Source organism: Falco peregrinus, chromosome 1, assembly GCF_023634155.1.
Source record: "Falco peregrinus isolate bFalPer1 chromosome 1, bFalPer1.pri, whole genome shotgun sequence".
Lineage (NCBI taxonomy): Eukaryota > Metazoa > Chordata > Aves > Falconiformes > Falconidae > Falco > Falco peregrinus.
In genome coordinates this window covers 111,984,592-112,007,708 of record NC_073721.1, presented here as the reverse complement: position 1 = coordinate 112,007,708, position 23,117 = coordinate 111,984,592, and the positions used below count along the sequence as shown (strand labels likewise).

Here is a 23,117-nt window from a genome sequence, read left to right as displayed (position 1 = left end):
TGGGACTGAAGTGGGGTGGCCTGAAGGCTGAGCTCACGTGCACCCTGCCACGTTGCCCTGTTGCCTGGTGTAGAGCCCCTGAGCAGCGTGTGTGTACCAAGTGACTAAGCCAGGGAGTTCAGCTGTTCTAGTTGTGACAGCACTGGGGCGAATGCTCCCCAGCCCCTGGGATGGCCGAAGAGAGCACATGATGCTCCTCAGTTGCTAGCAGACCAGATAAATTGCAAACTGTAGATTGGGCCTTGTAGCTCTTCCCTTCCTAGCTTTGGAATAGTCAGATGTCTCCCAACAGCAGAAGGGAAAGCAGGAGCCATGAACACAGTGGGGTGGGGAGGCAAGAGAGAATGAAGTGATAGGAAAAAGGGTGGTGGTGTGGCCCAGGGTTGCTAAATTCACATTTTTACTGTCAGCAGAATTGTATTGAAAGGAATGAGTGGACCATTAATGTAAAATGATACTGCTAAGGAGGTTGCCAGTTTTGTTTGACTGTTTAATGTGGATGTGAAGATCGTAGAAATAATGATAGAAACATGGAGGGAAAAGAACAGCTAGTCCATCTAACAATGCAAGTCAGGTCAAGAGGTAAGTGCTAGGGAAAGTCTGTCTGGGCACTTACAGAGAAGGGTGGGAGAGGAGAGGCTGAAGGGTGTACTTGAATAGTGCTTGTAGAAAATGATGGAGAAATCTGAGAGGGTAGTTGTGCAAAAGCCAGATCTGGGAGAAGGCTGCTGAGCTGGCAGAGAGCTGAAATGCTAGTCTGCAGACACAGCAAGGATGAGGTTGAGGTGGATTATAGGCCTTGGGCACTAAGCATAGAAAATGTAGGAGCATCTTGGTGAAAATTTTGTCCTGGAGTCAGTCCAGAAGTGATTCCGATCCAAGAGTCAGTCCATGCAAGCTGAGAGTCTTTGGCTTGCACTGATTTGTCTCTGGCCCTAGGCTGTTCTGGCCACCACTTGGGTCCTCACGTCAGTGGTGTGTTTGACCTGTCTTGCTTCTCCTCTCCTTCTTACCTTATAGTCAACCAAAAGTCAAAATCTACTGCTCTGTCACCTGCAAGCCTTCCTCCTGCTTTATGCAACTCCTTGAAACAAAGACACTCTCAGGACTTGGGTTTGTGCAATACAGGTCTATGGTGCTGTATTATTGTCTTATTTTAGTTTGCCATAACTAAAGTTTTTATGGAAAAATCAAAATGACATTATGTAGCAAGGCATGAATTTTATTTTTTAAGTGCTTTTACCCAATATCAGCATTGTGATCCAGTGTTCTTGTTACATTCCTCTTTTAAAGGAAAGCATCACTTTTACTTTATGCAATGTGACTTATATAAATGTATTGAATTAAGGTTGCATTTTATTTAATATATAGATATAGTAATGTAATCCCCTAAAGTTATTCCTGGTTTCCTGTGGTATACCCTCTAAAGGATTAATCAGATCAGGTTTGCTCACTCCTGGTGCTAATGACATAAGATGATGTGTACTCAAGTCCTTATTCAGTAAATAAACTTTTTTTGTAGTAAACTACTTTGGTGGGATGTGTTATCTCTGTCAGGCCTGTGGGTAGGTTTAAAGGTGTGTCATGACTTTGGAAGTTGTTTTAGCTTTTGGACTGCAGTAGCTGCTGAGACAACCAGTTGGCCGTGTGTTTTGGGGTGCCCTGCTATATCTGGCCCCGCTTGCTTTCCTCTGTGGCCTCAAAGGGGAGCTCTGCTGGAGCAGGGACTGCAGGACTTTTTTCCTGGCGCTGAAACAGACTCCCATTTTAGCCACTGCTGAATTTATTTCTCCTGGAATGTATTTGGTCTCCGTGGCTGTGTCTTTCAGTTCATAACGTTCTAAAGATCCACCAAAAGGTTTGATGTAAGTTACCCAGTTCACAGCCTTATCATATCTGTAATCTGCATTGTCTAATCATTCCATTCTGCTTTACTGCTAGACTAAAGCTTCGTGTGTGTGATCATATAGTAGCACATTGTCTCTTCTCTGTACTGTAGAAGAGAAGGCATATTTTAAAATTCTGGCATAATTCTTCAAAGGGGCTAAGTATATTAGTTAAATGGGTTCTGACTGGTGCTATGTAAACACATTAAAATGAGGCAGGGAGTACTGTTGTGTGTGCTTCAGTCTGCTAGTCCTTAGAGGATTCTCTCTCTCACACACATACACACACACAAAAAATAATGTACAAGCAGTGTCATTCCTGCCAAATTACAAAATGTCTGGAGTTCAGGTTTGTGTTTGAGAAGGGGAGGAAGCTGTTTGTCAAAGTCTTCCTCTTTGTAGTCTCTGTTAGTTTTTAAGGTGCCCATGCTCATTTTTGCCTCAGCCTATTCTAGTTAAAATAACTCAAAAACATCCCTAGGGAGTTTATGTCTCTGTAACCAATGTGAGGAATAAACAAATACAAGTTTAATTTTTAACTTACACTAAACCTGTTTTTACATAATACTGGCAAACATAATGGTCACAGGTTATTTCACATCTTGGAGCCTTAGTCTCATAGAGTGACTATAACTTAAGGTAAATGACTATGAAGCCCAGGAGCTGGATCTTGCTTTTGGATAACAGGTAATTTAGTCACTGATTTGGAAACAGAAGTATTTTGTGTTTGATGTAAAAACCCGAATAGGCAGCTGATGAGGTATATTATCCTCAATAACACAAATGGATTGATATCTGTCAGGGCAAAGCCCTTCCCGATCACATAACTGTGCTTGGCTTCAGTTGTCTTTGTGTCATACTCATTACTGGTGTTAAAATTATTTGCTTCCATGAATGTAGGAGGACAGAATATTATTATGGAAGACCCACTTGACAGTCCTAAAAGAACTTTTTTTGTCTTTTCTGAAGAGGAATTTATTGGCAGGACTGAAGCTATTGAACCAGTGGAAAAATATAGCTGACTTTAGATTTAGTCATAATACTAAGCAAAGTTGTAATTAAATATGATGATCAGAATATGTTCTAAGATTTTCTGAAAATGCTGCAAGCTTTGTGTTTCTGTGATTTGAAAACTGAAGTGGTAATAGCTTTAGATGACGTGGGTAGTTTTTACATGCACTTTAAAGTAAAAGAAATAAAAAGGAAATACCTGACTTTGAAAAAGATGAATGATGATAGCACTTATATATTCTGTAACTGTTCAGCTGAAAACACTTACTGTATGGCGTTTACATTATAGCTTTTCCAAATAATAACTGATCATTGTGTCAGTGAGATGTGATATCTGAGGATAATGGAAGCTAAATTATAGTTGAGTTGGTTTTATAACTTTTCATTTTTTGGTTTATTTTATGCATTTGTTTTACTTCGTTTTTTTCATAGTTCTGTCTGTTTTGGTTGAAATGTTTTATAATAACTAGCAGTAAATTTTTGGCAAGGTGATAGTACTACTGATGTTTTCATTATTGTACCTTTGAGTATTTAATCATTCTCTTTTAGCAGGATGTATTTCTACTAATTGTTGTTTCCAGACATGCTGAAAGTCTTACACTGGTGATTTTGAAGGGACTTGTTAATGTTCTTTCACAAAAATGATTTTAAGATAAAGAGTTAAAAAGTGATTGCTGAGAGTGTACAGAAAATTTCACCCAGTTATTTAGAAACGGTCTTCTTGCATATCAATGTAACATTATGACTGCCAGGAAAAATGAAGCTTTCCTTCATTTCAGTTTGGTTGTTGTACAAAATGAATTTACTTTAGTAGAACTCCACTAAATTTTTTACTAATGAATACTTTTTTACTTAAAACTGTATTAATGAAGCGCTCAGCCAATCAATAAACTGACAAAAATAAAGCTACTTCACTTAATGTGACATTTTATACAAAATACCTATTTCTTACTATGCATAGGTATTTTTATAGTTTTCTTGGGATAAAAAAGCTATTGGCGTAGGATCTGGCTTTTTCCACTGTTGGCATATTGCCCAAAAAATGTGAAGGCATGTGCAGAATACACAGTTTTCTAATGCTGTGAAGGCAGTTTGAGCATCTATCTTTCCTCCTCTAACATCGCTTTAAGGGGTGCACTTTCTGATATGTACACTAATAGAGGCTTCAGTGAAAGCAGTGCGTGGCATTCCGTTTGGGATGGGGACCATCTCTGAACTAGCTTGGTTTGCTTCTGGTTCTGCTTTCAGGCTTAAGACCAGAAATATTTCAGATTTTTAATTTACTTCAATGAGTCGTGGAGACAGTTGCCTTAGATAACGTAGTTTGTTGTTGGTTGGGCTCTGCCTGGTGAGAGAGCTGGTGTGGAGCCGGGCGAGGGGTTTAGCTCATGATTTTGCAGCACCTCAGCTGACAGACACGTTCCCATGGACTTCATGGGGGGAAAGCAGGGGGTTCTGAATTTAATGTCATCTGACCTGAAATGGCTCATTCAAGAAAGGTGGATAGGAATTTAATTGGAAAAATTATCGACGTGCCACCATTTAACACTGAGAGCAAAAGGAGTATCCGCTGCTGTTGGCTTTCATTGCTGCTGCTGGAGAACAAGGCTTGCACAAGCACAGAACACCGCGGGAAACCAGGCTTCTTCCAGTTCCTACCTGCACGCAAACGTGACACAGGATCCCGTTTCTCCCTCAAACTGACCTTTCAGCGCACTTCTGATGATTCTCCTCAGGAATATTTGTGACACTGCTTTCTGCACCTCAAGTAGACTCTTAACTGCAGCTATAGGAAGCACCTTGTCTTCTGTGCTTGTAGAGTGGTGTGTGTCTACAGCTGTCAATGAGTAATAACCTGGGCTGCCTCCTGGGGAAGCAGTAACAATTGAAGTTGTTATTTAGCTATTGTTTTGTTTTGCTCTTTTTATTAGCTGCTATTTTAGTATGTGTAGTCAGCAAGGGCTAAGAAAGAATAACAAGTGACTTTTCCTTTGGTCCAAGGAGAAAATTCAGTTTGTTTGCACAAGATGCTATTGTCTCCCAAATGCGGTCAGCTGAAAGGAACCGACCTCTGTGCTCGTCAACAGGTCTCTGTGCTGAACCTCACACAGCAAACCTTGCTTTAAGCAAAGGGTTCAGAAGAATGGAAAACTGTGGCTTTAGGAGCTTTAGAAAGCCGTTTCCATGCAATCAGAACAGCTTTGGGCCAGCAGCGAGGGACTGGCATGAAATCTGGGCCATACCCTGTTCCTCTGCTCGTACCAGGGAAGATTGTCTGTCTTCTGTTCCATACAGAACAGTATTAAGATGCAGTGCTTCTGGTGCAGCTGACTTTCTTTTCATTTTCATGAACATCTGTAAAGAACTTCTTCCCATTCCCTAGGTATAAAATGAAAATGCAATTTTTTTCCAAGGAGTCTGGTATGCCAGGAAATAACTAAACAAATAAGACCTTCAAGAAACAAGCAAATGTGCAACATATTTTTGGGTGTAATTAAAATTGACTAGAGCAAAGCCCCTTGAATCAAGGATAGAGTCTTCCCTGGTTCGCTTTGTTACATGGCAATGTTTGAGTTTCTGTTCTCTTTCCAGAAAAATACAAACCCTTAAAAGCCATGTTAGTATACGTGTATCATCTTTATATACACGATCCTAATTCTGTAGGATGATAGCTAATCCGTGGATTAAAGCAGGTTGTGAATATGTATAGGTATTGTACATCGAAATTAAACATGTTTTCTTCCTGTGGTATCTAGGTCTTTTTCCTCCTCTTCCCAGCCCCATTAGACTAAATGCCTTTGTTTTATTTTTCTTCATAGATTGAAATGCTAAGGAAGAAAGTAAAAGAAAAGGAATTATTTATAATTCAACTTTTAGAAAAAATCTCTTTCTTAGAATGTGAGGTAAGGCATTGCCTTTTGAATTTATATTATTGTGATTATGTTAGGAAACCAAATAAAATTTGAACCGATGTCACCTGATGTTATCTAGAAGTATTTGCTATTTTTCAGTATGGAAATCAAACTTACAACACCAGTCACATGAGGAATGTATGTAATACAAAGTCTCAATATTCATGCTAAGTTTCTCAACATACAATTTTGTAACAGTATTATAATTACTTAAAACAGAAGCTTCTGAATAAAAATGTCAGCTTAGTTCAGGGTGGGTTTTTTTTCCCCAGAAGTAAGGATTCCTTTATTTTCTCAATAAATGCTCTTACATTATTTCTTGTGGGGATAAGCCAATATGCAATTTTATTTCCTTGTTTAGTTAACATAATTTAACCAAAATAAATTTGTGATGAAAATTACTGTATTCCAGAATAAAGAATTACAAGATAAATTGGACTACTTAATGGAAAACCAACCAAAGACCAATATAGAAACCAGAGATACTGGTGTAGGATGTGATCTTCCATGCAGGTATTTACTTTTTCTGCTTGTTCGTAGAAAGCTTCTTCATAACGTCCCTTATCGGTGCTGTGTTAGCAAACTGTTGTGCTAATGAACTGTTAGAGTGGGTTGTGGAGTTATGCAAAATTTTCCTAAGTTTAAAAGAGCACATCTGCTATGTGTAGTGTACTTCAGTGACTTACGGAGTAGGTTGGTTGTTTTTCTTTTATAGATGCAAACATATCGCAAACCCTTGGGGAGTACTTGTTTACAGTACAGTGATTCAAGCAGGGAGTAAAGCTGGAAGTCAAGAGATCTGACTTTGTGAAATATGGGAAATATTGATGAAATGTCTCTGCTGCCAGCGCAGGAGACAATGGGCAGCTCTACCCTGAGGCTGGTTAATGCTGGCTTCATACACATTTTATTTCTTGTGCTCTGGGAAATGCATCCAGGACCATTTTAAAGGGCAGGCAACACCAACAGTAAGAGTTTAGGGCTCCAGCAGCTTCTGGAGATAGCCCAGCCCTAGATGGGAGATTGCCAAGTAAACAGCACAGTACCACTGCCACTTCTGCGCTGGAGCGGTTGTCTCTGATCCATGGCAGCCTGACGTTGGACAGCTCGGGGTGTCGTGCCTCCCCTTCTGCTCCCCCTTCTCAGCCCCGAACCCTGCAGCAGGGCTGCGCCCAGCCCTGGCAGTAAGGTCACAGACTGGCCCTTGAGCCTTCCCCCCGTGTCACCACAGGGAAGGCAAACCAGAGACCAAAATAAGGATCATGCACACGGTAAGGACCAAAATAAGGACCATACACAACATACTACTACCAGCAAGTAAACCTGTTTGTCTTAATGGCCCTGCAAATTAAATCATTTAGGTTGAGGAATGTAAATTAGCATATGAAATCAGCAAGCTGCAATACAAACTAAAATTTCTTTCCCAGTTTAAAAAGACACTAATTTCAGTGTTCAGCCTAGAGCATATTTTAATGGCATCAGTTTTGAAACCTCAAAACTGGTGTTTTTCAGTCAGGGTGCCAACAGAAAGTGATCTTTGTTGTCTTCTCTGGGGGCCCTCTGCATGTAACCACAGCCCCTACCTATCTGATAGTTTTTCTATTTTTGAGATTTATCTCTATGCAGAAGTTTATCTCTATGCAGCTTAGATTTTATGAAATTACTCTTCACAATCGTGTTCTTAAATGTAATATTGCTGTCTTTATTGTTGCAGGATCCTTAGTCCTAGTAACTGTGTTGCTGGACGTTCCAACGTGAGCACCAGCAGATGCCTGCATGTAAACTTGTCAGTATCTGCCACGGTTTTCATCAAATACTCTGTGGCATTATAGAAAAGAAATATGGAACGTATCAAATACACTGAACAGTTTAATTTTAGCCTGTCAATATCAATAACAAAGCATAAGTTAATTGCAGTGGCATTTCCAGCCCAGCAGTATGATACTCTGACATTAACTCTGTAAGCTTTTTCTTGTCTCCTTAACAGTACAAGTACTGAGAACAGAAGATCTCCTGAAAGCGCAAGGCCAGTGAGGACATACACCCCGTTCAAGCGGGTGTTGGAATTTAGCACAAAGAACAGTACATCTTGAGCATTCAAGTCAGCCTGCTTTATAAATATGAGCAAATATCTTGCGCCTTTGCAGCTTGATTAGATAAATTTTTATCAAGTCATAGAGAAGAACAGCAGCATGGAGTCTTGCTAAATTTATCCTGAAAGCAGCTTTTTAGTAACTTCATATCTGAAGTTACCACTGACATTAACTGTGAGTGGGATACGGAAGAAGCGGGATGAGTGAAACAGCAGTCGTTACTGCTTCTTCAGAAGCTGTCTAGTGCAATGTGTCATTTCAAATGCCTGTAAGGAAGGACTTGTACAGCTGTACGTGGGGTTTTTTCTTCATTTGTGTTGTAATCCTGTTTGTGTAATGAAGCTTAATGTGTTTTATTTTCAATACTACTCGAAGCAGTATCTGAAACTGTGCTGGCAGAAGGCATTGGTCTGAAAGCTCCCCCTTCATCCGCGTATAAACTGGGAGGGCTGTTCAAGCCTGTCGGACAGACCTGGTGTAGTTGGGAGCTCTCTTCACCTGGAAGAAGTTCACTCCTAACTAGCACACTTTTGATGGGAGGGAGAGATGCAACTGGACTGCTTCAAACAACTCCCTCAACACCATGCACATGAATATCGTGTTTGTTGCTCAAAACAGTAAGCGATACAGCAGATGCTAATGGATTTTGCTTTGCTGGACTGAGGCACTGGTTTGCACTTTCTCAGTCATAGGACAGAGTGACTATTGGTGATGAATTCAATAGTAACTGTGTAGGAAAATCCCTGTCACTTGTTTTATTTACTTTTCCATTAGAGGAAGGAGTTTTCATTAAACAGATTTTTGCCTACAGCAACCTGCAGCGGTCCCTGCAATTCCTACAGCAATATCAATCCTGAATCAGGATTTTGATTTTTGAGTATTTTTTTTAATTTTTTTTTCCCAAAGCACTTAAAATCTTATCCTTGACTTCAAAGTACCAGCAGGAATGGCTGTATCTACTGCTGAACTTATTTAAATATATATATAGGGTATTTTTTTACATCTTGTTTTGATCTCCCAGTCTTACTGAACTAAAATGAATTATGAATATTTTCTTGTAGTTCTATTAACATGACTGAAGGGCATTTTTTTTTTATTATGGTAACTGCTATGGAAAACAAACAACTTACATTTTGTATGATTAATATTGTTCTTGCATTGAATGTCAATCCCAGGAGGTACTCACCTTGCCACAGGGCTTCACAAAGTGATTGCTTTTATCTCCAGTCTAATGCCAGTTCTTAAATTCAGTACTGTCTGTTCAAATAAAGTATACTCAGTAGAGTTGTATTTAAAATAGCAATATTGACCTCATAATCCAAATCTTATTCCTGTATTATTTCATGGGTTTCTGAATTTGTTAGAGAAGTTTGTTTATTTAGTAGTGAAACAGCACAGCTACGGAATAAAGAAGCCTGTACTGGAGGAATGACTGAAGGATGTTTTCATGTGGTACAGGTACCTTGCAGGAATGTGAATTGCTTGATATAACCAAAGCGTATACAGAATAAAATGGGAAGCTCAAACTTCTGCAGCTTTTGTGCTCAGATCATCCTTTGCACGGAAGCTATTTTTTTTACTCGTGTCATGTTCAGCTCCTGAGAACTTAAAATTGTCATTCTTCTTAAAAAGTCAAACACAGTATTATGGATTGTGTTATGCACAGAATTCAAGAAATAATTGCAATCAAAGCCATTCACAAAAAGGTAATTATCTACTGTGTGAAGGAAGCCTGTAATAATCTTCACTGGTATAGAAATTGCAAGCATTAACAGCTGCTCAATATTTCTTTTAAAAAGAATAAATAAAACCTACATCATTAGTTTTAATAGCTCTAGAAGGAAACTGAGTTTACATGTGATGAGGGAGTGCAGAAGATCTCATAGATATCAAAAAGGCAAAGAAAACCCTCCAGCTGTCACATTAGTAGACAGGTGTCATACATACCATGCATTTACTTAAATAGCTTCTCCCACAGATGAGGTGCAAAACCCTTGCAGAGTGGGAAAGGTCTTGAAGAGAAGGTCCCCAGGAGTAAAGCCTGCTCCCTGTAAAAACAGCCCCCAAAGTACCCTGTTGTTATGCGAAGTAGAAGAATTGTCTCGCACCCGAGTACCAGAGACGTGGAAGGAGCTGGCACATGGAGAAGCTGTAATCGTAACAGCGTGTAGGGTACTTGGGGACTTGTGGTTGAAGTTTTGACGCCTGAGCCAATTTGGGAGACTGAGTTTGCTGAACAAAGTTCCCCACATAGCGGTTAATGTGTTCATATAAACATAATTCATTTAGCGATTGATCAACTAAGATCATGAATGAATAAGAGAGAACACATTTAAATGGGAGGTGTATGTTGATGGACCCAGAAGATGGTGGGTAATGACCCAACTGAAATTTCACGGATAAGCTTTGTACTTGCGTGATCACACCTCCCTCTCGTGGCTGATAACAGCAAATAGTTGGACAGTGTCTGGTTTTCAACAGAAAGACCCTAAAAATGAATCCCAGCTGGCCATATTAATGTCCGTTAGGGATGGGATGCAGCTGCAGCTCATGACACAATGCCGTGTAGCACTTTGTGTGCCCGTAGTCCCTCGGTATTTCAGGAATTTAATTCCGAACCGTGGTTTGTGAAAGTTACCTTCAAAGTTAAGATGAAGGGATGAAGGTGATATTTTTAAGTAAAAGGAAAGATGTTGTAAAAGACACCAGCTGACAAGTTTAAATAAGTAAAAATACTTTATCCCTCTGTTTTTGGCCAGAATTCAGAAAACCACCTGGTGACTGGGAGGTGCTCAGTGAATGGTGGGAGAGGGCAGGATGAAGTAAGAAAAAATGCTGGTTTGACACAGACTTCAAAGGGAAGTTCATTCTATTTTTAATACACTCCTGAGGATCTCCTCTGAAAATACTGCAAGCTATTTTAGCTCTGAGACTTGCAAAATTATACTTATCGGCTCAAGACTTTACCAAGGCTGCAGGTATTTACCAAGGTGTTAAGTTTTTCCTGTAAAAGTTTTCTGTGTGAATTCTGTCTTGACTATTTGATGAAATAGGCCATTTTTCCCTAAACCAAATAGGGATTGAAGTCTATGCAATATTCTAAGAGTATTTTGATGTGCAGTGAGCTGGATGACCATAATTTGATTGGACGCCTGCTCTAAATTTGGTGACTGAAGAACAGGAGAGGAGCAGTATTTATGTAATTGTGTTACATGAAAATGTAGAGCTTTCCAGTCAAGTCAGCAGCAATGTAAATTAGCATAGATAATAACAAATTCAATGAAAAGACCGTAACACTTCAGTGTAAATTTTGTCAATTTGAGATTGGGTTAATTAGCACCATAACATTAGAAACTAGTAAAATTTCTGTAAACAACAATAAAAGCCATGTAGGTAGGTCCCAGAAAGTGCACTGGATACAAGTCAATTGTATGACTGCATTTGTATCATGATTACAAGTATTCTTTTGTGATTTATTCCAGATACTCTGGAAAGTATTTTGGGATACAGTTTTCATATACGCTGTATAAATAATGCAGTTATGTTGTATGCTTTTAATATATCCTGTATGTAGGACATGGAAAAGATAAATTGCAATAAATAATTGTATTTAAACTTTCTATTCTGTTGTGTCAACATTCATTTAGAACTAAACTTAACTTAGAACCTTGCGAACGCTTACTCTACACAATCTTGTTTGTTCAAAACATGTATGAATGCAAAAGCGGTTTCTCTGGAGGCTTGATGTTCTTGTCCGTGTTTCCTTTGGCAGATGGGCTCTTGAGAACAGGAAGACACTCCCTTGCTAAAGACTAAAGACTCTTCTCGAAGCCAAGTAACAAAAGTAGATGAAATAAAGAACTATTGAATTGCACAGGATAAACAAGAACTGGGCAGCGCAGCTCTTGCAAAAAAACCCGAACTTCAGATCCCACAGATAACATTTGAACGCATCTGGGATGATGCTCTCCAGGCTGCAGCATAATGAGATTGGGATGATTGTAGCCCCCTTTTTTTTTTTTTTTTAACAGTTTATATCCACTCACTGTAAATAAAGATTTAAGACTGTCGCAATGAAACAATCTACTTGTCAACTAAGTAAGACGAGGTCATGCAAAGCTGACAATTGCAGTGTGCCTGGTTTGCAGTGCTCAGCTGCAGAATGTGAAGGTTTTGACTCGAATAATGCTTCCTCGTGTGTATTCAGTACAGATCGCCAAAGGACCTCATAAAATCTCATTGAGATCAGCAATGCTGAATCTACAACATATCGTTCTGGGAGCTGGGTATTACTGCTTTTTGGAGAGTCTTTAAATTCTGAAGACTTTTAGACATGGAAAGATGAGCAAATAGGTAAGAAGTAAGTTCTCCCCGCATGAAGTCTGTATTTCTGTACAGGAGATGCCTGCTCCACAGAACGGAGACATATACGCTGAGTTACACTCCACTTATATTTTATTTCATTCCTATTCAGCACTTGAGGCTATTTGCATGTGTAGAAGAAATGTGCTCAAGAGACCTGATGAGTTAAGGCCCTTCCAGCCCTACCTCAAGCACTAGAACATGGAAGAAACACAGGAAAACAAGGTGACAGGAGCCGTCTGCAACTTAAGGTATGTGAAAATTCTCAAAAGAAAAAGGGACCTGGTGGTTACAGAGAAAATACATAGAAGTGAACATCTGTGAGGTTACAATATTCTGTAAAGGTGCGTGTGGTGTGTAGGTGTACAATAATCTGTTGCTTCCCATATGAAAACCCAGATGTTGATAGGTATAAGCATATATAGGATCACTTTTGAAGTGTTTGGGACATTTTTAGAGAAAAAAGGTTAAGGGAGGTGTTATTTTCTTTAAATTAAGGAAAATTAAATGAATTATTGTGAAGGTGTATCATGCAGATTAAAAAAGGTTTTTTTAAAAAAATAAAATTATTAATTTAAATTCCAAATATTAATACTGTTTTTTCTGTAATTTGGGGGTGGTTTATTTTGTATGTGTGGCTGGATTTCTCTCCTCCTGCCCCTCAATATTTCCACCTAGGAGCAGAGAAACTGTAAAAGTAGTTTTTTACCCCTCAAAACCTACATTCTAAACTACCTTTTGCCCCTTTTCCCAGTGAAGTAACATTTATGTATTTATAGAGTTGAAGAAAGGAGAAAAGGACAATGGAAATTATTCGTTTAACAGAAAAGAAGCGAGTGTTAGTTTTACTTTTAATACCAATTTGAGGCAGACTCAGATATCTCTGGCAGGAAATTTTCCACCTGAAAAAATTCAGCCAGTTGTACTTCAGGGCCACCTCCAGCAAAACGTCATATGACTAGAAAACATCAGCCTAGTCCTAACTGGCATTGATAAAACAGAAATACTAAAAATTCAGACACAAATGTGTGTGGCAGTGTTTCTTGTAACTGATGTAATCTATTAAAAAAAAACAAACTTGCTAGAATAAGATAGTTATTTTAATTCCTTTCTTTCTAACCATACTATATATGAAGTTGAATACTCCTGGGTCACACCTTGCTTTTTGTTGCTTTCTTCATGCAGTTTATTCTTTTTTGTTAGTATACCTGGTTTTCTTCTGCATTGCCATTCTAATGATTTCACTTTCTTGTAGAAATAATACTAACTTGCATAGTAATTCCAGCCACGCTATTGCAGAATAAATTATATTTAACTCTAGATATCTAGTGACAGAAAACAGACTGACTGAAAACTGTATCTAATAATAGCTCTTGAGATAATGTCCTAAGTGAGAAACATAGCAAAGCCCATTACTCAAGAAATAATAAACCCACCAGTTTTGTTATAGACTTGGCTCACATGAATGCTGATCAAAATATTCAAGAAATTGATAAAAAATAAAACCTCTAATCAAGAATGCTCTGAGGAGAACTATAAAAACATGACTGTGTACTGCAAATAATCACTGTCAAGCCCCCAAAGAGAAGCAAGAGCAAAGCCTGAAGAGTAAACTTGTAGTAGGTATTGCTGGATGGCGATTACTCATGTTCAGAGGGTGGCTAGTGAGGATTTTCCTACACACCTGTATTTTGCCCCAGAGCAAGCAATACCCAAGTATATGATTTTCCTCTCTCACAAGTGCTCCATACTTCTGCTCCTGGACTGAGAAAGCTTCAATCTATTTTTCCTTCTTCACATTTGTATCTAAATTGATACTATCTAGATTGCATTGTAACTAGATGCTGCCTGTCTCTCCATAAACAAGGACATATTTGTTTCGGCACCTTCCAAATTTCAGCTATGCGTTCGTCATTCTGGAACTGTGTGTTACCTGCAAACAGACTATGGTATTCCAAAACGTAACACTCCCGAACTGTAAAGATGAAAAATACTCCTTTCCAATGACCTTGGGCAAATACTGACTTGGTGAATGGTATTACATGGGGGGCTACAGAATGATTGGTCGTGATTCCCAGCAGTCACATTATTAGGACTTTATTATCTTCATTTTTTGCTCTTTTTCATGTTTATGCAGTTTAGTACATAACCTGAAACCTGCTGTAAATACTGTCATTACTTTTCTGTACATGTAATAACAGCAGTTCATGGAATCACAGAACGGTTTGGGTTGGAAGGGACCTTCAAGACCACCTCATTCCACCCCCCCACAATGGGCAGGGACCCCTCCCAGCAGCCCAGGCTGCCCCCAGCCCCATCCAGCCTGGCCTTGGGCACTGCCAGGGATGGGGCACCCACAGCTGCTCTGGGCAGCCTGGGCCAGTGTCCCACCACCCTCACAGTGAAGAAGTTGAACTGAAATAACGAACCATCATTATATTGTGCAGGTGCCGACCAGTGCCCTAATGAGGTCAGTCCTTCTGGACTCACTGCCACGCAGGCAGGAGCAGTGCAGTTTCCATGCCCAGCCTTCCCGCTGTCTCTGATCTGTACAGGAGAAAGAGGCTAAAAAGCAAGATGTAAGTGCTCCTTGTTGCATAAAAAAAGATGCGTAAGTGTTACCCAGGTGGCGCAGGCTGAGGCCGCATTGCAGAGGCAGCTGTTCGGAGCACTTGTGTCCCTCAGCAGTGGGTCACCTGGCGGGAGAAGCTGGTGGCCTTTTCCTCTCCCTGCGCCCTCAGGGAAACCTCCCCGAGGGGTTCCCCACGGGAGGTGGTCCAGGCTGCGCACAACAGACGGCGAAACCGTCTCTCCAGTGGCTTAACTTGGCTTCCCTCGCCCTGGCGCTGGCGCGTGTCCCACGGGCACCTGCCCGCTCGATTAATCCCCTTTCCCCGGCCCTCAGCCGTTCCTCTCGCGTCCAGCTGCGCATCCCCGGGGCGGCAGCCACGTCCCGGGGCTTCCTCCCCGCTGCGGCCCGGCAGGTCCCCTGCGTCCTGCCCGTACAGCAACGCGTTAACAGCCGCTGGGAAATACGCCCCTACCAGTGCCTGGATCGAGAAACCTCCACTGGGATTGATTTAAAAAGGCTGACCTCTGCCACCTGGGAGCCACCGCTTGGCTGATAACCTTACTGCTACCGGACGCAGCGGGCTGACTAAGGCTTGTGGCACTGGCATCGGTGAGGAAGGTTCCAAGCGGGCAGCCCGGCGCCATGCGGCAGTCGGAGCTCCTGGGTTCCGTCTGCATCGTGCCAGAACGTGGGGTCTCTGATGGGCACAAGTCAGTGCCACGTACAGAAAACGTTAACAAGTCTCTGAAAGTGCAGCTCGCACGCTCGGCAGGAACTGGCCCTCCGCGGGGGCTGCCAAGCACACGGGGGGGGGCGCGGCTGTCGAAATGACAACGCAAAGTGCTGCGGGAGGCACCGAAGGGTCCTAAGGGTGCCGAGCCCGGCGCTGCAACCCGCCCCCGCCCCCGCCCCCGCCCCGCCCCGCCCCGCCCCGCCCCGCCCCGCCCCGCCCCGCCCCGCCCCGCCCCGCCCCGCGGCTGGGGACACCTCAAGGCGTGCGTGACGCCCCGGAAGGAGCCCCGCCCTTCCCCGCCCCGCCCCGCCCTTCCCCGCACTTCCCCCGCCCTTCCCCGCACTTCCCCCGCCTGCCTGGGCGCGGCTGTCTCCGCGCTCGCGGGCCCCCGCGGCGGGGCCGTGCCGGCCTTCGCGTTCCGCCTGGGCGGGCCCTGTCGCTCTGCCGTCGCTTCCGGTAAGATGGCGGCCCGCAGGGAGCTGCGGAAGCGGCGGCGGGCGCGGGAGGCCGCCCCGGTGACAGGCGGCGGGCGGGCGGCATGGCAGCGGCGGGCGGCGGCGCTGACCTGCGGGGCCGGAGCCTCCCAGAGCTGCGGGAGATGCTGCGGCGGCAGGAGCGGCTGCTGGCGGACCGGTGAGGGGAGGCGCGGCCGAGCAGCGGGTCGGGCCTGCCGCCGGCCTCGCCCGGCCCGCGGAGGCGGCGGGGGACGCGCCTGTGCCTGTCCGGCCCCGCTGGGGCTGCCGGAGGCCGCGCGCCACCGTCAGGCTGCGGGGGCACGGCGTGGGGTCCTTCCCGTTATACCCGGGCGGGCGGGCAGCCGGGGGCGCTCGCGGCGCCCTGTGCGTGGGTGGGGGGTCACAGCGCCGTGTGCGGGGGGGCTGGCAGCGCCCTGTGCGGGGGTTGGGGGGGGGTCACAGCGCCTGTGCGGGGCCTGTGCTCAGGGGGTACGGGCAGGGAAACGTGTGCACTTCCCTGAGAGCACAATCCGGAACGAGCTCCGCAGCCGGCAGCGCTCAGGGCAGCGGCTGTGCCTTTCAGCAGGAGAAAAACGTGTTGGTGACTTTGTCACAGCAGACCCCTGAGGCCGCGAGTGCTCAGCATCTCACCGCTTTTCAGAAACCTAATATGTAAGTCAGAAACTTAATGTTAGATTGAGAAACCTGCCACATTAACTGTTCTTACAAAACAGTTCTGTATCTCAGGTTGAAACAGGATTGTTTACCCTGTGGAATAATTTTGGTTTGTTTTTGGCCGTAGGAAATTCATTGCTAGGCTCCCAGACAAGGGTAAGAAGATCTCTGATTTTGCTGAGAAGCTGACGCTTGCCATTTTCCAAGAGGAAGAAATAGCGAGGACGGCTGAGCTGTTATCTGCTGTCAGATTGGAGTTTCAGGTGAAGCAAGAGGAGATTGATACAAGCAAACAGCAAATTATACTAAATAAGGACACACCAAACTGTGACAATTCCTCAGTCTTTCATGAAAACTGTAATGTTGAAGAAGTTTCTGAGACTTCTTCCCAAAGGCAGGAGGCAGAATGTATTGAGCCAGATGCCACAAATACAGCTCTGGAAAATCAAAGAACTAAGAGGAAAAATGATAAAGACAAGACTGTTATGAAAGATCAGAGTCTTTTCTGTGACGTTGTCCCCAAGTCAGCCACGAGCAGTCATCTGAAAAACGAACAGCAGGTATCTAAGAGCAATACTGAGGATGGCAGAGAAACTACGGGTGCTCTGGACAACAGTAAAGACACTTTGGTTGATGCCTTTCGAAACATTACAATTGTAGATGGGGATAATAGTGAAAAAGTGTTGGAAGAGGAGCAGAACGTGGCTAAACATAAGGGCAATATCTTTGGAAACGTGCACCCCAAGACACCACATTATATTGAAGTTCTAGAGGCTAGATCCAAGAACCCAGTCATAAAAAAAAGCAAATTTAAAACACATGTGTAAGTATTATGGACTAGGAAAACTTTTTGTGAAATAATTGACTTGTAAAAATTGGAAATGGTATAGAACAGGCATGGTGGGTGTATTTTCTTGTGATGATTGAAGAGATTTAAAGTCATTTGACATGCAAGGTTAATTAATCTGTGTGATCTTTACCATTAGGTTCTACAGAATCTCAATATTAAGCAGTGGTCTTGTTCTGCCCATTTGAAACGGCTGTTATGAATCTCCATAGAGTTTCATAGCTTAAGCTACAAAACTGTTAAACAATTGGCAAAACTTCCTTGTGGATCGATTCTAGAACTCGTAGAGCTTTAGCAGCAGGTACCCTTTTGCTTTTCCTGCACCTCTTGAGAAACTACAATTCACATTGTCTGCACTGGTAGCAGCAGGAGTTTATACTCTGTGTGACTCCCAGAGCATTGCTATTTCATGCTTGCTAATTAATTGGCGTAAGTTTTTTGTTCGCTATCAGGAGTAGCATGTCTGAAGAGAAATCTTTTTAGTTTTTCTGAGTGCTGCTGATTTTTTTATTTGTTGTCATAACACTTCAGATTTCTTTTCAGCTCTTACATGTTGAAAGTAACGAGTTTTGGAACGGAAGTTGTTCAACCTTGTACTGCAAATTTGGGTCACAATTTTTATGTTTTATCTCTTCCAGATTGTCAGGAGAGCAAAGTGGATCATCGCACGGTTCCTCCTCCAGTCAGTCACCTGGGGGATCTGGCTTTTCAATTACTAGTGAAGAAAGACGACTTAGAGATAAGAAACATTTGAATGACATCACAGCAGCTCGGCTGCCACCACTTCACCATTCCCCTGCGAAGCTGCTATCCATAGAGGAATCTATAGCGATTCAGATACAGCAAAAAGAAGCGTATGAGGTACGAATCTCTGATTTGGTTTGAAAAGTAATCATGTAATTGGGATAACTCTTAAATAAGAAAGCATAAAGGGTTCTTTTCATACTGATTAATTTGATGGTGAAATTGAAATGGGCAGACTTTGGAGAAAGGCACTTTTTTGTGTTTGATTCTTTTAACAATATAAGTAATGTAGTAAGCCTTTCTGAAACTGTAATTTCTGCATTAAACAAAATCTTATGTTACTCTACATGTGTTGATATGCTAACTTCATTGCATTCACTTCGCCTCTGACTAGAAATTTAAATGTCTACCTTGTCTGTTAGTCTTTAACGAGTTTTTGGCCCTTGCATAGATGAAGGCCTGGCAGTATTTGTTGTTCTTAAAACAAGCAGGTGTCTGCGTTTGCCTTTATTTATGCTGCACCTGAAGAATCAGAGTTCTGAGCTTCTTCCCATTCTGTTGTAATGGATTTTGATTTTGACTTTCCAGGGAGTGCCAAGCTAATGTTTAAATCAGATGCTATTGTAAAAGTGTTTGTTGCTGCTTGTTGTTTTAAAAGCACTTGCTAATTTAGTCATCTTGACACTTGAAGGGAGGTAATTTATTTTGAAAATGGAGGCAGATTTTTTTGTGGAGGTAGCTGAATGACAAGCATTGCCATTGCTGTGTGGTTATGGTGCACAGCTGCTCCCTTATGTGGACTGATTTTTGTTCTGTTAGAGCTGATGGTTAGTGTATCGCGTGTGAGGACTGCCACGTGGAGCATTTAAACTCTTATAAAAAGGTCTTCAAATGTCAATAGCACAGTTATGCGTAAGTGTGAAAAGAAACCTGAAATTTGCTAGTTAGTAAAACTTGTAATTACGACCACTGAAATTACTAATACTATTATGTCAAGTTTATGCTTCAGTATATTAGTTTTTTCATGATCACCACGACAAAAGTTACAAACGAACACTTTTTCTAAGTTCTTTTTTTTTTTCTTTTCTTTCTTTCGTGTAGGAAATGCAGGCCAAGCTTGCGGCACAGAAGCTTGCGGAGAGATTGAATATAAAAATGCTCAGGTTTGAACCAGAGGGGGAGGCCTCAATGCAATACAGAGAAGTAAGAGATGAAGATTATTTTTCAGCAGAGGACTGAATTCAAGAAGGGATGTCTGAGATGAGCCATGTAACTGATATTTATGCAGTACTTCCTAAAACCCAAACCTACATACTGAAAATGCTTGATCCAGTCATTTTTTTCTTTTAAAATTTTAACATTACAATTATAGGAAGGGTTCGATGTAAGTGTTATTAAATGGTAACACCAGTGTTATTTAGGGGCTGGTTTTTGAGAACTTGGGGCAGTTAACCCTTACGGAGTGCCTCATAGTTTTCAGCTATGGCAAAATGAGCTCTTGAATACACTTTTGCAGGCTGTGATGAGTCATCTACGAGAGAAGGTTTCTTCTGCGCAGAAATGTGATTGCAAAGGGCATCAGCACAGGTGTCCATAAAGTAAGCTAAGGTGCCTGTGAACTGCTTGCATGTGTGAAAGGTCATCTTGTATAAATGTGAGATACTTTTATCTGTTTAAAATTATCCTGCTTTTACCATGTGGTGAAAATACATGCCAGCACAGCTACAATAAATAATGTGGCAGTTAGGCTGTAAGTTGGCTTCTTAACGCATCAGAACTTGTTTCTGTGCCCGCACCTTAAAATAACACTTTCTGCCCTTATGTTGTAAATGGGTAAGAATTTCAAATTATTTTGTAACTCAGATTTTGTTTGGGCTTAAGGAACTCTGCTGTTTCATTTTTTGTTATTACTGCAAAGCACATCAAGAGATCAAGCTGATCTGAAGACTTTAATATTTTTATTAAAGGTCTTGGTGTTTTTCCATATTTTTGTACACTGCTTTCATACTTTGGAATACTATTTTTTCATAGTCCGATACTGTAAATTAAAGAGATTCGCCCTCTGGTTTTCTTGGAGAAAATGTTCTGTGTATTTTGAAGTTTTAGCTGTTTTTTGAAGATAAAAAAAAAATCTTCCGTACAATAACATTTTCTGCCTCTTAATATGAATTTTGAAAGATAAAAAATGTAGCTGAAAAGTATTTCACAATCGATACTCCACTGCTGACTAGGATTTTCCAAGCCTAGTGTGAGTTCTGTTCTAAAAAACTAACCTCAGAGATTCTTTGTGTAGCCTGGCAGCACCGGTTTTCTGAGATGCTGCAGCAGCAGTGTGTGCAGGGCTCTCCCTGGATGTGTACATATTCCTGCAGGAATGGTGTCTCCAGATGTGGGTCATTCAAAAAGCTGCATGATATCATCTAGAAATGGGGGGTGAAAGTCTCTGCCACTTCTTGAGTGCATACAGCACCTCGCTAGCAGGCAGTAGCTCTCCCAGATGCTCCACAAGCTCTCCCAGGCACTTCCTGTGGCACAGTTCATACCCCAGCAATGCAGTTTGACAGGTGGAACTGCTATGAAGCTAGTATGTTGTATTTTTTGACTAGGTCATCTGTTGCTCACCTGTGATCCCTCTTTCCTGTACCTTTTCACAGGTTTCTGGTTCTCTTTATTCATTGGCTTTTCATCAGCTCTCTGCTCTTCCCTTTTCCTTATAAGATTTATTCACCTCTTAATAAAGCAAATTCATATTCTGTGTCCCTGCACCACCCTTTCATGTGACATACGCTGCCTGTGTCTGCATTTAACTTGTACCACATGCCATGCATCCTCCTGCCATTGCTGTCCTCTCTTGCTTTCTGTAACTCCATCTAAATACCAGCTGTGCACCTGGGTCACTTGAGCAGCTTGCAGAAACCTGAATGTCTTTATGTTTTTGCCATAGCTGCCCTCCTGCTGAGGCTTTCCTTTCTTTTTTCCTATTTTGGTGCAGACTGTGCAGGTCTTTGCCACTTCCAGCCCTTACTATCCTCCTTTTTGCCACCTTTTTTTTTTTTTCCTTCTTTTCTCTATTTTCTGTGGTCCTGCTTCATCCTTTCCACCTTCTCACCATCGCTTGTCTTTGTCAGCACTGTTTTTTGGCACATTTTCATTGTCAGTCATGGAACAGGCGGCCCAGAGAAGCTGTGGGTGCCCCATCCCTGGAAGTGTTCAGGGCCAGGCTGGATGGGGCTTGGAGCAACCTGGGCTGGTGAAAGGTGTCCCTGCCTGTGGGGTGGGAACTAGGTGATCTTTAGGAACCCTTTCAACCCAAACCATTCTATGATTACATGGTTGATTCCCATTCATCCCTCAGCACCCACGCTGATGGCCCATCTGTTCCTCAGCTGTATGCATTTCTGCCCTCGGAGCCTTCCTTCAGCATGTGGCTCTGCCTCTGTGGGTGCAGCTCATTGCTCAGATTGCCATTTGCCATCGTCTGTTGTACTGCTCAAGGACAAGAAGCCTCAGAAGTGCATTGGGTTTGCCTTTGCTGTTGCATGAAGCACAAGTTACCCCTTTCAGGCTTGTTTGCATCTCTCCCCTTTGTTACTACCATCACCCTTGTCCCCATACTGATTGTGCTGTTGCACCTTTTTAAGTTACTGCGTGTGGGTTTTCCATGCTGGGTTTTCTGTGCTGAAGGAATTTATGCAAAACTACACAGGTGAGAATTTGTTTTCTAGATTACGGAAATCTAGCTTAATGTGGGCTTCTGCTGATCACTCTCTTAAGCTAACTACAGTTATGCTCTTCCCTTGCACTCTTAAGGCTTACTTTTGCTCTCTAAAGTTTGTGAAGCTGAGGCAGTTTTCTTGACCTGTATTTTGATAGCATTCAGCATGTTCGGACTTTGCTAAAGCAGATCCCCTGAATGGGCAAACTTCACACCCTTAAAGGGGGGTGGGGGTGGGTGAGGAAAGTCAGTGTTGGAACAGGTGAAGCGCATTATGTATTGTTACACAGTTAGCAGCTGGTCAGCACAGTGCTGTGTGAGTACAAAACCAAGCATAAGGTACAAAGTCTGGAAGCTTTCATGAGAGGTTGTTGGTCCTGGGTTCTGAGCACAGGTACGTACTTGGAATTTAGATTTTGTGAGTGATAAGAGAGCAAAGAGTTGGGTGTGAAGAGTGTCCCATGTTAAGGAGGTGTGCGATCCAGATGTTTGTAAAAGGTTAGAGTAAGAGGGTGAATCATGGAATGGTTTAGTCGTATTGAGTTGAGTTTCTGAGAGCATATGGTGTTGCTGTTGTGTATTTCACTGTTCTCTAGTTCCAGAACATTTCAAAACACACTGAGAACTGGGGAGCTTGCTGTCTTTTTGGGGAGTGGACCGTTTTATTGGAGTGGGCTGTTAAACTTGTAGAAAATAAAGAACTGATAATATATTTCTGAAGTTCCTCGTGTGAATAACGTTTTGTTTTGACCATGTAATGTTTGCAGTCAATTTTGGGGAAAACGGGAACCTTCTGTTTCAGTTCTCTATTAGGAAAACACTGGAGATGGAGTGAGGAAACAATTGCTATACAGGGAAAGAAAACTTTTGGGAATGCAAAAGGACAGAAAAGATCTGTAAGACCAAAGGTGGGTGATGGTGCAGGCCTGAAAGATAGCACCGAGACAGAGCTTAAATGGTGTGCTGCCAGGTCCAAGAGCATGTGAGGCAGGTATCTGTGCAGCAGCAGCGGCAGTCCCTGGATTTATGCATGGTTAGGAGCACCTGATCCCCAAACTGCACAGAAGAAAAGCACTGTAACAAGAGTTTCTGTTCACAGCTGTAAGCTTTGA

General features: G+C 42.3%; 1 protein-coding gene and 1 long non-coding RNA gene across 6 annotated transcripts in view; one reads left to right on the top strand and one right to left on the bottom strand.

The window, feature by feature from the left end:
* Window positions 1-20,371, top strand: part of MYZAP (myocardial zonula adherens protein) — a 70,637-nt gene extending 50,266 nt beyond the window's left edge. For 4 of the 5 annotated variants that reach the window (XM_055808484.1, XM_055808497.1, XM_055808483.1 and 1 more), the window contains 3 exons: window positions 5,717-5,800; window positions 6,222-6,322; window positions 7,797-11,522. In XM_055808484.1, coding sequence (XP_055664459.1) covers window positions 5,717-5,800; window positions 6,222-6,322; window positions 7,797-7,902 — 291 coding nt within the window. In that variant the 3' untranslated portion in view covers window positions 7,903-11,522. Of the gene's footprint in view, window positions 1-5,716; window positions 5,801-6,221; window positions 6,323-7,796; window positions 11,523-16,826; window positions 17,523-18,184; window positions 18,408-19,391 lie in introns of those variants that run through there. The other variant, XM_055808507.1, reaches the window with a different exon arrangement.
* On the bottom strand, window positions 14,346-15,730 carry LOC129784756 (uncharacterized). The gene is made up of 2 exons (XR_008747825.1): window positions 15,309-15,730; window positions 14,346-14,829 (listed from the first exon to the last, which is right to left on the bottom strand). It is a non-coding gene; the product is annotated as an uncharacterized LOC129784756 (long non-coding RNA).
* Window positions 20,372-23,117: the final 2,746 nt, after the last annotated feature.